The sequence below is a fragment of the Artemia franciscana genome, chromosome 19, assembly GCF_032884065.1.
Source record: "Artemia franciscana chromosome 19, ASM3288406v1, whole genome shotgun sequence".
NCBI lineage: Eukaryota > Metazoa > Arthropoda > Branchiopoda > Anostraca > Artemiidae > Artemia > Artemia franciscana.
The window spans coordinates 11501465-11516044 of NC_088881.1; the positions used below are offsets into that span (position 1 = coordinate 11501465).

Genomic DNA, 14580 nt, shown 5'->3' on the forward strand with positions numbered 1-14580 from the left:
GGATTTTCTCTTCGTAAATTAGCTGAAGCTTTAATTAGAAATTTCAGATGTCTAATTAGTCAACTCTGTTCTACCTGCTGGTGAATCCTGCTGACGAAGATTTTTGCCCTGAACATCAGCGGTTCTCGAGGTCGTACTTATTTCCCTCATTTACCCCCTCCTTTTCCGTATATCTCTAAGCGAAATATGCTCAAATAATTTCCCTTTTCTGATACAAAATCATAATCATAATAAATTATTTACCTGGCTGTTCATGGCTCGTTGAGACTTTTAAAGACAGTTCTGCTGGTCTTGGAGAGGGGACAGAATAACTTTCCGCCTGTCCTTTCTGTTGTTTGATGTTTAGTTATTAGTTTAAATGATGATTTTAATTCTTTATCATAGGAGATTTAATGGCAGAGGAAGAAGTTCTGCAGTGGCTTGTTTTACAGAAGACGGAAGACAGAATAGAGCTGGTCACCAGAGGAATACTGGAATCTCTTTTGAATGACGTTCAGTATCTTGCAGTATTCTTTTGTATGTATAGAAATTTCAATACCTCTTTTTTAAAACTTTTATATAACTAAAATTTGAATATGTATTTATTATATTAAATTAAAGAAAAGCAACTATTCAAATAAAAGGTAACAGCAAAATTAGAATATAAATTAGGAAGACCTTAACTCATAATTAAGGGTCAAACAAAAAATGGAGGGTCATTAAATGAAATTAAAGAGTGATTTAAACTTGACTTACTTAAAGCACTTAATCCACAACTTTGCCATTGAAATCAGCATTTTTAGAAATCATTGTTAGAAAGTAGCCAGAAATCAGCATTCTTAGACATCTCCAAAGCGGTCTGTCCTTGGGAGAGCTGGAATCTCATTGGGTGCAATGCTTCAGGTAGTGAATCTACTAATATTAACACTCAGCCATCTTTTGCGTGGTCTTTCTCTGTGATGATTCCAGCCATTTGCAATTGGTTAAAAATTGAAGATGAGTAGAAAAGTATTTGCGTGGGCAGTCGAAGTAAATGACCCATACCAATGCAGTGAACAAGACTCGAGCTTTTCAGACAGCGGTCCGAACTTATAATATTCTAGAATCTCCTAATAGCGTACCCTGTTGACTGGTAGAATTTGTTCGATTTGTTATGGATAACATATATCTTAATCATCTGTGTCCAGATCTCAGACCGCATTTTTGAGTGCATCATAGCTAATGAACGTAGCATAACACTAGCTACGGGGGAAAAGTAGATTCGTGCTTTTGCAAGGTGGATTAAGTGGGAGTTATGAAATATTGTTCTCAAAAGACAACTTAGAACAGCATCTAGGCTCTGTATCTAGAATCCATTTGAGCAGACTTTTGAGCCGAGGTAGATCAGATGCTTTACTGTCTTGACATTCGGGCCACCCATTTCTATATATATCAAGGGACTGAAATTTTAGTCTCCACATGAATTATTATGGTCTTAGATCTACTAACTTTTAAACTTAGTTTTTCTATAGCAGCACCAGTATCTCCATGGCAGTCAAAAATTGGCAGGAAATAATAATGCAACATCACCGCAGACGTCTTCCAGCACAAACCTTGCCAAGCAGTTACACGAGCAGTGTTTTGTTGTGAACATAGTCTTTGACACAGTTGCACAATTCATATGCAGCAATGTTACGGAAAACATCATTTATAGTTTTGAATTTAAAATGACAGCAATTATGGTGTTATAGTACATATTTTTCTAAAAATTGAAAATTGTCGTACGCATACCAGCTTATTGAATGATCATCCTCAGTGGCTGTTGGTTGACAGTGTTAATGGTGAGGATATCAAAAATAGTTTCTCTCTGCTATACAGTTTTCCTGGCCATCTGTATAATTTTATAAATTTTCTCAGTGGTGGAGCAACCTAGCAAAAAGCCACCTTTCTGGAGATGTTGGAGAGAATAGACTTAGGTAGATGCTCACTAGAAGAGCTGTATGGCAAAGAGTTTACTAGATACTTAGAACAGAGCTATTAAATAATAGTGGCTACATTCTGTTTTGCCTTCTTTTCTTTCGTAGACTGGTAAAAGCAAGCCAGTCTTGTTGTCTGGTGGAATCTTTACGGAGTGTCACACAATACACAATCTTTAATATTTTTGAACCTACAGTCACATAGTCCTGACGCGTTGTATTTCTTCAGCCATAGGAAAGGAGCTTCAGTTTAATCTGCAATAGAATTGGTCCAATCAATTTTAGTATTGCCTGTTGCAGCAGTAAATTGGTCGTTAATTTGGTTGGGTTGCTCTGAGCTTAGAAGTTTCTCAGAGAAGTCTTTGCACTTGCAGAGGCACTATGATCTGTCTCTGGTGTTCTGCTCATCATGGTATTATCTGCTCCAATTTTCTGTAGATGTGTTGTACATTGAGTTTCTTGACTCGAGAGCTGACGAAGGATCTTGCATGTGGTGGATCTACGTTTTTTTTCTTGTTGGTCTCTTAAAGCTTGCACCCTTGTTTTGAATGAAGTCCCTGTGGTGTCTCTGTAGAATTGCGTTGAAAGCTTTGTTTTGCTTCCTTTTTGATGCCATTTCCCAACAAAGGTGGGTTTCTTTTCTGTGATCAATAATAGTGAGAGATTCATTGCTGATCCAGTCTCTCCAGCGATGATAGTTGTTGGTTCCGTCAGTCCTAGCTGTAGATGCAAGAACACTATCTTTCAAGAGTTTCAGCGAGCCTTCACTATCATCAGAGTGTTCACGGGCTTCAAAAACGTTGGATATTTTGGTTTATGGTCGGTGTTCCCAAGGTCAGACACGTGAGAGGTGTGACTATTCTGCACACCTGGAAATCATCCTTCATTTATTAAAGACTTCTTTGTTGATCAACAGAGAGGGAGAGCGAGAAATACATTCAAACACACGTGTAGCCACAATCTCCAATGTGTGGAGGCTTGACTTGAACACCAGCGGGAAGATGCTCTCACCACAGCAATCGTACAAGATGTCTATAGAGGCTTCTTCAATACCCTGTGCACCAGAGACTACCCAGGTGGAGCCAGGTACTAAATAATTTTGAAATGGAACTTAGCCGCAGTTAGTGACTATTCATTAGTCAAAGTAATATAGTTATAAAAGTTAGTACTGAGAGCCCGGTGGTGAAAGCCTCCAGGCACCAGCACTCGGCACGGGGCAGGCTTCTATATATAGATTTTCATTGTCTTCTAAACTCAGACAATTTGAGCCTTTTCTTGATGTCATGACGTCCGAATGGACCTTAAATTATAAGAACGGCCTTTGTAAAATTAATTTTTTTTTAATTTGACCTTTAACTTTTGCCTCAGATTGTCGTTTGTCAGTATGAAAGACATATCGCCGAACATTTATTGTTTTTGATTGCTCAGGTGGTGTGACAAAACTTCTTTTTCTTTCAGAATAGAATAGGTTTTATTTGCACAATCTCTCGTAGTCATAAAACTAAATGACGCTTGTGCTTACGAAAAAAGGATTAAATCAAACGAAAAGAAATTAGAAGACAAATATGATTAAATCAACAATTGTTATACTTTGATACAAAGAAAGGGATGAATGAGTTGGAAAAACGATTTGTACGTGAAGGAAGTGCTGCTAATCTGTCAATGTTCTTCGACCTAGTACTTCGATGTTTCACTAAAACTGGTGGTCGTATCGATCTGTGTTTATCACTTCTGAGAAGATATTGGCCAAAGTCAAGAATCAAACTGAGTCGAGGCTCTTGAAGAGAGGGAATTTGTAAAGTGGATATTGCTAACTTAAATTCAGTAAAAGCATCGCACAATATTACTTTGACTGCTCGTTTTTGTATTGACCCAAGCTGGTCACTTAAGTAAATAGTGTTATTGACTTGTGGGCCCCATACGGGACATGCATACTATCTATCCTTAGTTGTGCCACTGAGAAACCAAATCGACGCATTAGTATAAGTGTCCGCATCGCACTATTTGCCTTTTTGATAATTGTAACGACATGAAGGCTGAAAGAGCAGTCGATGCTAAACTTGACACCAAGCACTACTGCCAAAAATTCACTAGGATAAGGAGGAGGAGGGCACACAAAGATTCAATAATTCAACGAATTATTTAGTCCAAGTTTTCAATTTTCAGAGGTATGGTAGGCATTGATGACCTTATCAATGTCAAAATCCAAAACCCAATCATCATCGCTTTCGCTTTCAATTTGTTTAGTTTTTTTTACCTCGGTTCGTCTTTCGTCATTATGAAATAACTATCGCTAAACCTTTGTTTTTTAACAAAGGTATGGTAGACAGTGATAGCGGATAGATTCCTGACCATTATACTGATCAGTAGATTCTACAACGCCCTTACAGTGTGACCAAACCTAACCAGGGAGGTTTCAGAGCGAGAATTAGCTGTTCTGACCAGACATTTAGCTTAATTAAAATTCTGGAATAGAAATTTAAACACCAGTGACAGACGATACCAAATACTTGTTGACTTCATCTACTGTTGACTCACTGATACAAAATATCTCGCGGATCATGATAAGGGATGATGAACAGAGATTTATTGCACCTAGTTAGGATTTGGCCCATTTGTAAACTGAGGCAGGGTGTATCTCAATTTTGCATCAAATTTGAGCTTCTCTTGGTCTTACACTGATTAATATTTTTTGTTTACCAGGTTTGAATGGGCAACATTTTCTCCTCCTAGTATGTCTACTGAAAATCCCCATGCCTGCTTTTATGCCAGAATATTTTGAGGTGGATGGAGGAATGACTGGAGGAATGACTGGAGGGCTCATGGACATAATCTATACATCCATTCATATAGATTTAATTCCCTTAAATGCTGAAACGCACCCATTTCTTTCAAACATGTGTATGGGTCAAATAGGTCATTTTTAAGATTTTAAACCATTTTCCCTCGGGATGTATGGGCTTGGTTCGTTGGGGCACTTTGTTTGTCTTTAAATCATTTTGAGCAAAATGGTCATCTTAAATTTTGATACAATAATAATAAGGGGAACAAAGGTGACCAGAGGTGAGAAAGGGCACTTGAGGGAGCTGTGTGCTCCTGTTCTCTTTTGCGTTTGTTCTCTTTTCGGAACTAGGATTTTGTTTGTCACTTTAATGAGCCTCCATCCAAACTTCTCTACCAATTATTCTATGAGAAAGGAGAATAACAGAAGGAGATCACATTACTGTTTACTTTTTTAACACGGCTGTGCTGACTCCAATTAATTGAGTTAATAGTACCTTAGTATATAGAATTTTTTCCCTTTGATGTGTGAGCTGGCCTTAAGCTGACTAAAAACATAAGTTATATTCACTTCAAAGGGCATAGAGAAATATAAATTGGACAATTTTTTTTTATCACTGCAATTGAAAATGAAATATACCAGCCATACAACTTATTTTGAAAAAGGTGTTGGAACCAGGTCCATAGTTGAAAAAAGAATTCGAGTTATCAAAAATTGCTTTAATTTAATAAAAGTAGCTACTCATTTTTTTTTAATTTACATGACAATAAACTCAACAGTTATTCATAGTATCTTTCCATCTTTGGAACTTTTCTTCGATCATTGTCACAGAACCCTGATAACTACGAAAAAAACTATAATAGTGAGAACTTTTAAGATTTATTTTTATTACATAAGAATCAGAACCCTTCTCAAATATCAGAGCTTTAGGAATAACCTAAGTTTCTTAAATCTATTGTAGAAATCGATTGTGAAATTTTATTTTATAATATGATGAAAATAACACGACTAAAATTTCTTATGCCAAGTGTTTTATGCATCAATTTCAAACTTTGTTTTAGATAAGCAGAATTGCAAATCATGCGAGCAAGTACTTCAAGAATTGGAGAATATAGATGATGAGTGTGACAGGTATGGAATCCAAATGGTAAAGATCATGGATACACAGTTGGCTAAGCGGTATGGCATCAAAACCTTCCCAGCCCTTGTTTATTTTAGAAACGGAAATCCACTTCTGTATGACGGTGAGTAAGAATTACCTTCTGCAGAAAGACGTTGGGTTACGATGTTGTTTTTTTCTTAGCCTACCAAGCATATTTTTTAGTTTAGAGCAGCCCCTAAAAACACTTTTTTCCATGTATTTACAGCATATTTAAAAATTGATAAATAACTTTCCACAGTATTGTTCTGTATCTTGATAAAAGCGATAGTCGATAATCTTTAGATTACTTAAGATCCCTACAAATGGGGATCAACCAAAAACAAGATTTTAGAAAACTTTTGGCAATGGATATTGAATAGTTTGAAAAGCCAATTTCATTATCGTCAGTCAACTTCATACTTCAGCTTCAGTCAGTTTCATATTGAAGTACGTCTTTTGGATTAAACATAAAACGGTTAAACGGTAAGACCAAACTATTTTTATCAGAAGAGCCTTTGATAAGCCCATATTAAATAAGCTATTAGAAGATAAGAGAGCAGAAGGGTAAATAGAGCCTCAGAGGACACTTAACCCGGGGGGGTATTTTAGGGGCACCAAGCTCCATATAAACAATCTCTTCAAATAATTTACAATCTATAATATTAAATAATGTATCTAATAATAATCATTTTGTATTTTTGAAATTTTATTTTTATAAATATAAAGTAGAGGGCACAGTTGACAGTAAATATAAGCAAATTAAACCTGAACTTTCCATTTTCCTTATTTTTTTCGACATAAAGTAACATAAGCCAAATTTGAATAAATAAAAAAAAATTGTTAATAAATATAATTTGTTAACAAGTAAAAATTTGTTGAAATTTTGACATGCACATTTTTAGAAGATAGGGGTGGGGGAGCTAATCAAGATTTTGCCCCGGGTACATCAGAGGCCAGAGCCACCACTGGAAAATTGGCTACTATAAGATTGTTGATAGTCTATACTAAAATGGCTACATTAAGGGACTTGAATTAATTAATTCAAACCAATGCCTAAATTGATCCTTAAAAAAACATTCTTTAGACTTCTTGGAAGAGTTTTGATCATATTATCAAGGATTTTTGCCAAGATTAGTGACAGGTTTTCTTTATTGATGGTCATATGACTATCGTATAAATAAATATGTTTGGTCTATTTTTTCAATCAAGTCGAGGCTTACTCCATGGATTCAAAATTCAAAAAGTTTTGTCGTCACTTACATAATTTAAATAGAATGCTTTAAATTCAGAACAATAAACGGCTTGGGTCAAAAACTTTCAAAATTCTAACTTTTGAACTGAAAATTTTTTTCATATTTATATGAAAGACAATTTGTTTTGTTTAAAAAAAAGAACTACTGCAATTATGACAAAAATCAGAATAAATTAAGAAAGTAAGCGCCGCTAAGTAATAAAATCCTAAGGCTTATTTTGTTTTATCAGTGGTCAAAACCAAGAAAGTTTGTATCTCTTTTGGACAGGCCGTCTATATTATATTATAAATCAATTAAATTATATTTAAGATATTTCAAAGTAAGTATTTTGACAAAAGAGCAAATTTAGTAAAGCTGGGCAGATATCCTGGTAGAGATTCATCAAAACACAATATTTTCATTGCTAACTAATTTCCATTGTTTGTGTTCGAGAAATCGTGATCTATCACAGAAATATTGGAATCTATATATATATTTTTTTTTCAATACCCGCCTTGCTTAAAGGCAATCGAAGTTTTGATTGGGGAATTTATACGATTAACTTGATTGGCGAATCAGAGGTTTTTCCGGCCAAACCATTGAAATTGCCCAATTTGGCAGTGTTCCCTCTCCTCCCAATTTATCGTGAGATCTTCTGACTTTTTGGAAAATCTCCCGACTGAAATTTTGAAATGTCTCCCGATTTCTGTTGGATTGAGCTCAGTCCAATTTGAAATTTTTAATCTTTCGCGATTGTCTGGCAAAACGCAAAATATGTCTTTGTTGCCCGTAAAAAGGGGATTTCAAAGCTGCCGGCCGCGTTTGATTCATGGAAGTCAACTACGGACCCTAATTAATGACCTAGTCGGCACCAAGTTTACTGGAACTGGACAATTATACATCCCTGCTCGTGGGTAATCCAAGAAGTAGGCTACTGACTGCTTCTATGATCTATTTTTTTTTTGTTTTTTTTTTTTACCAAAATAACATTTAATTTGAAACCAATTTTTAACCTGTTGCCAGTTCAAGGATTCTATAGTACAAATTCAAATACACTATTTTTACGGGTCTTACAGATATCCAGTATTCGCCAGACTAATAACCTAGTCTAATAACGATTTTGAGTGTCGGCGAAATCGGCTTCACAATAATATAGGATGGGTTTTAAGATGTAGGCAAAAGCCAGCCATACCAAATCTATTTTCAAAGGGACATTCTGTTTTCAAAGTGTTGATATGTCTAAATTTTATGTCACTGTGTTCAAAGTGTATTATTTTGCTCTTCTAATTGTCTTATTTTGTTCTGTTTTGGAGAGACCAGAAATCTCGAAAAACGGTTAGAATAAAGGGATCGGGGTATCAGGGACCCGATCAAACTGACTTGTAAATACAAAATTTACTCGGTCCGATAGTTGTGAGGGGAGAGGGGAGGAAGGAGGAATCCGGAATATTGAGTCATCCTTAAATTTGGGACGGGTGATTGGATTCGAGTAAAATTTTATAATTGATCAGAGAACATGTTTCTGGTGATTTTTTTTTTGTCCGGATCGGATCCTACAACTGTTTGGGATGCAAGACGTATTCCGGCATATTTTAAATGCAAGAAGAAGAAGACGTCAAAGAAAAATCCGGAAGACCGGATTCTGAAAGCTCCGTGAGGTGAAGACCAGACTTAAGACTCTAAAACATATTTCCGATTGTACTTTGTTCTGTCTCTCTATTCCTGAAATTTTACCACCAATACAGCTGGTATTTGAGACAAAACAGTTGTTTAAAGCCTCCTGATTTTCCCCCGACTTAAAAAAAAACTCGCGATAATATACTCAGGTTTTTGGAGTCGTTACTGATTTTCAGAAAAAAAAAAGTGGAAGCATTGCAATTTGGCAACATTACTATTTCGAAATGTCTTATTCCATGGCAACATGAATAGGATAGGTAATATTGATACTATGATTAAAATAATAAGGATGTGATTTCTATTTTAATTTCATGTACTTCAAATATGGTATGACTAGATATACAAATAAGGTTTTTACTTATTGTGTTTATGAAATCATTTTGCTTATATTAATATTACTGTATGGTGTTTATATTTGAATAAGTTTTTTGGAATACCTTTACCTGCTATTTTTCAAAACTGCACGATTCAATTTAGGATTGAATAGCTGGTGAAGTAAAACCGATGACAGATCAATTAGCCTTAGATAAAGCCTAACCTTCAGTTAGGTTCATTTCTAAAAATTTGTCCAAGGTCTGAAAAGACATTCTTTATTCATTCTAGTTTTATCCATTTGACCGCAGTTCTTCAAAATGTGTTAGCGTTCATAGCAAAAATTCAGTGGAGAATAATAAATTATGATTTTCACTGAAATTAAACTATTATTTTGGTTGCAACAAATTAAACTATTAAACTGATTAAACTATTAAACTGATTAGTAACTAATTAAACTATTATATTGGTAATAACTGATTAAACTATTAGACTAGTCAAACAACTAAACTGATTAAACTATTAAACTGATTAAATTGATTAAACTATCAAACTGATTAGTAACAAATTGAACTGAAATTAAACTATTGTATTGGTAGTAACTAATTAAGCTATTAAACTGATTTAACTATTAAACTGATTAAACTAAAACACTGATTGATATGATTAAATTGATCAAACTAATAAACTGAATAGTAACTAATTAAACTGAAATTATTAAACTGAAATTAAACTACTGTGTTGGTAGTAACTAATTAAAATATTAAACTGATTAAACTATTGAACTGATTAGTAACTAATTAAGCTGAAATTAAAGTATTATATTGATAGTAGCTAATTTTTCCTTATTTCACAGGAACTCAAAGTTCTGATAGAGGTTTGAGATTGTGTTTGAAAATCTTATTTAACCTCTCTAATAATATTTTGTGAATTTTGGTTTGGTAATTATAGGGAATGACTTTTTATTTGTATTTTTATAACTGCATGAAGTATTTAATAATTTTGTATTTTTTTTTAACTCCAACTCAAGTGGACTCAATAGTCAACTCTGTTAAATTGAAAAAAAAGACTCCCTAACCCCAAGTCTCTAATTAAAAAAAAAACAAATAGTCTTTACCCGTTGTAGTTCTAGATTTGAATGCCACTTTTTTTCACCTGTCCTAATTCAAAAAGTGCTAAACTGATGTAATGAAGCGTTTAAAGGATAAAAGACCCATAAGGAAGAAACAAAAAGACTGTGAGATCACTTTCCCTGCTTGGTACGAACATTTTTTTGAATAAAAAAAAGAAGAAATACTTCAAGGTATGGCACAAACGATGTTAATTGTAAGAGTTTCTGAGACACAATAATTGGCCAGTGGGCTCAATCTAGAAGGATAAGGTATGCGAGCACAATAGCGATTTGATTCAAATATCTTTTTTAAATAAATCCCGCATAATTTCTTCTTCATTGTTGGGAATGTTTCTTCTAGTGTAAGGGCTGTCAAAATCCAAAAATGTTCCCCTGTTTTCTTGTTCTTCTTAGCAGCGTGGTACAAAAAAATTGAACATACTAGCTCAGAGCAGTGGTCCTCAATATTGGAAGCATAGAACGATATTTATACATGTCCTCTCTTATAATTCTATCTTAAGTTTGGAGCCTGAAACATAAATATTATTATACTTTTTCAATATAACTCTTTCAATTTTCAATTTTCTATTCAATAGAAGGAACAGTTAATAAGAAACATATAAATAGGAACAATATCTTTAATTTTCTTAAATTTGGAAAAGTTATTGAACATGTCAACAGTAAAAACAAATCCATCCCAGGACCTCTATGAAAATGGAATTTCGAAAATCCTTCAACTTCCTCCTCGATTGCTCTGCTATATCCCAAGGAAAATAAAAATTATTAATATTTGCTAAACATGAATCCTTGTTGAACACCGAAAAATGTATTTGGCTTTTTCTTATTTTGAACTCTCTGCAAAGCTTACCCCAACTATTGTGAACCTTTCCATCTGTATCTTTTTCATAAAATTAAATACTTACACAGGAGATTTGTTCTCATCAAAAAGTGTTATCGCATGGATGATGAGTGAAGAAACCCGTGAATTAAGTGACCAGATTGAAGGAGTAACATCAACGATGTTGGATCACCTTTTGGAAACCTCAGATAGACTAGCTGTTATGTTTTGTGAGTGGTGTCCCATATTTGCTTGAGCCAAATCTCAAAGACAAAAATTGAGGTGATTGACAGCATGAGAAATACAATCGATGTCTAAAGCCGTGGCAAGAGAGTATAAAAAAACTAAATAAGAAATTAATTTTAATTATCGTTACTTACATATTAATTTAAGTAATTCAAAATTTGTCGGGTTTGGTTCGTAAAAAATAGCTAATATACATATAAACACATTTTCTATGCGTTTTTTTAAAGATTTTCGACCCCTCCCCCCACTGAACAAAATCCTGGATATGTTCTTGCCTATAATATATTTAAAATAATTCTTAAGTTCTTACATTACTTCTTGTGGGCTACTTATTTCTCATCACGTAATAAATTGAAAATAATAAAGCTTATTGTAGTAGATAAATCGAAAATTTTTTCATTTTATCTGTATAATTCTATTTTATATTGTGTTTAAGGTAAAACAGCTTTTACAAAAAGAAATGAAAATAGGTATATTTTTTGCATTCGCTTAAACTAGGCTATTCCCTGCAGTCCTAACAATTTAATAATAAACAACAAAGGGCTCAAAGCAAGAAAAATTTCCTACAAAGAAAATACAATGCAGGATTCAAGTAAAGTTATACCTTAAATTGAGTATAACTTTTTGAAAATCAAACTTCAGCTTGTTTTGAATGTTTCTAGTTCTGTTGATGCCGCAGGACGATTGGGGGGACCAATAGTTTGATTTCCAGTCAGTATCATTTTAAAGATTCGAGCTTTTTTTTTCTTATTAGTTTTTATACACTCTTTCTTGAGGGCTTTAGAAATAACTCTGGTCAATTGGAGCTTTGAGTAGACATGGCAATTTTCAAAAACAAAGGCCTTGGTTTCCTAATACTGCCTTTCTTTACCTATTTTCTTACTAGAAATTAATTATCCACTAAAAACAATATTTAATAATTCGGAATAGAAAATGCAATTTTTGTGAAATATTATGTATACAAAAATCTCCACCAAAACTTAAAGCTACTTGATTTTTTATGATGCACATCACTGACAGCATTTTTTACACTCTCCAATGGCTTCAAATATTCGCAATGAAAAGATGGTCTACTTCTGAGAAAAATTCATCTTACGATTCGCACACATCGGCAGTATGCTTGAAGGTGAAAAAAAAGAAATGTCTTACCAGTCCTTTAGTCTGTTCAATATTTCCATGATCATTTTATCATAAGCTCTACAGCCCTCAAGTTTTGAGATTGAGGTTTGGCTATAGATGACGCACCTGCATGAGTTTGCCTCTCCTACTAGCATTTCACTATTTCAGAATTGGTGGCACTTGAATTACATATTGAAACGTTCATTCACTTTCCATTTTAGCGTTCAGTCATATTTTTTCAAGCCAGGGGTCCTCAAACTTATTCAATAGGGAGCAAAGTATGAATGATATAACAGTTAAAAACCTTGTTGAGAGCCAAGCCTGTTTATCAATTTAGTAAACACTTATTATACTTTAACACTTTCATTAAACTGAGGTTGCACTGGATAAAACATAATTTCGTTTCTATTAAAGATCTTTTTTTATTAAAACAAATGAAAAAAATCTTTATTAAAAATAATGTTTATCAGGGAAGCGTCCTACGGTAATGATTCTTGGCTGGCAAATTCGGAGGATAGGGCGGAGTTAAGGGGTAGAGCCATTCAAAATGGGGAAGAAGAAGCCAGTGCAACTGCACCAGGCACTGTGGCAGAGGGGTGGTCCAATTAAATAAATTTTTCACTTCAAACGGCTTTTTTGCTAATATTTGAGTCAGGAGGGGGTGCTATAATTAATTTTTCTCGGTGCACAATCAAACTTAGGAACTGCTCTGGAACAGCAATATTGTGCTAGTGGATTTGTTTAAATTAGCAATATTTTGATTTACATATACATGTGGAATATATGTGTTTACAATTATGTTGTATAGCCTTATGTTAATTATTCATTGGCTAATAATTTAAAATTTACAGTCTTTTTTTCTTGATAAAATATTTTAAATCCAACAAAACTGTTGTTTCTTGTAAGCTTGCCTTTAAATTTGAATCTGGCATCTCCAGAGTTCTCAATATAGTTTTATTGCTTAATTTTTTGTTTAATAATTAGTAAAATTGTTGTTATTCTAGCTTTTGGAAGCCAAAACTATTTCAGCTGAAAAAACTACGCAAAGGTAGTTTATCTGTTTACTGTTATTATTATTTTGGAAGATGAGATTCGGATGTATAAAACCATTCATAAATGCAAGAGTATAAACTTGAAAAAAAAAATACAAGTACTTCCGGAAACTATGTTTTGAGGAAAATCAAAATCTTATTTTCAGGGTATCGAGAGCTAGATTAATCTTCCGAAAACTTTTGGGGAATTGGGGACTAAATATTATTTGGGGGAAATCTAAAATGTTCGAACATTTCCCCGAAAGCTAAGCGCTAATGAAGGCTGCAACTGGACAACGCTAACACTTTTGTGAGCCAACACTTTTTAGTTTCCTATTATGTTCAGTACAAAAAAATGTCTTGACTGCAACACTACCTTAAATTGTTCGTCTTTTTGGGATAGGATAATTGTTCGTATAAATCCTTAAAATTTATAATTTAAGCTCTTTTTAGCAAAGCGACAAATATAAATTGATTTGCTGAAATTTTGTCCAATTTGTATCGGCTAATTGAAATTATTAAAAGGACAAGAAGGAAAGAGCATTATAAAAAAGGAGTATATAAATAAGGAATATATAAAAAGGAAAAAGCACCATATTAAAAGGAAACAGCATTTTAGTTTAGTAAGTCTGATCACATCAGAGTTGTTTTAATATTTTTAAGCAACAGAGTTGCACTGACTATAAAAGAAAAAACCAAGTCAAACTACATTCTTCAGAATACAAAATAATTTTGTTTTTTGTGCCAGTGTGCATTATTTAGTGTGAATTAAATAAATCACCCCCTAACTCTTGAAACAATCGTTGAAGATGGAAACACATGAGCGTTTCAAAAGTAATTCAAGGTCATATTGACTAGTTGTGCATGAAGGAATCCATTTTGCTAACTAAACAAATTTAATAATTTTTATTCTTTTTTTATTTCATGTATTTTGTTTATCTCTAACAGGAGATTTACGAAATGAAGATTCTGTGTTTGAATGGTTGCAAGATGATGACAACCGTGAGTTGGCTGATGAAATTGAAGAAGTGAATGCTCGAATGCTTGACCGACTTATTGATGACTCCCCTTTTCTTGCTGTTTTCTTCTGTGAGTCACCTGACGCTTTCCACTTGTTCTGTCTTTTTTTGTTTTGTTTTGTTTTTTTTCTGTCTCTA

At 33.7% G+C, this 14580-nt stretch overlaps 1 protein-coding gene across 22 annotated transcripts in view; it reads left to right on the forward strand.

Moving 5' to 3' along the window:
- The window catches only part of LOC136039286 (uncharacterized), a 287308-nt gene that overhangs the window by 253328 nt on the left and 19400 nt on the right, over positions 1-14580 (forward strand). For 13 of the 22 annotated variants that reach the window (XR_010620404.1, XR_010620406.1, XR_010620411.1 and 10 more), the window contains 3 exons: positions 385-516; positions 5778-5960; positions 14372-14512. Coding sequence is in view for 12 of the 22 variants with exons in the window: in XM_065722876.1 (XP_065578948.1) it covers positions 385-516; positions 5778-5960; positions 14372-14512 (456 nt within the window). In the remaining 10 variants the exon portion in view is untranslated. Of the gene's footprint in view, positions 1-384; positions 517-5777; positions 5961-11116; positions 11258-14371; positions 14513-14580 lie in introns of those variants that run through there. The other 9 variants (XR_010620405.1, XR_010620410.1, XR_010620408.1 and 6 more) reach the window with 4 other exon arrangements.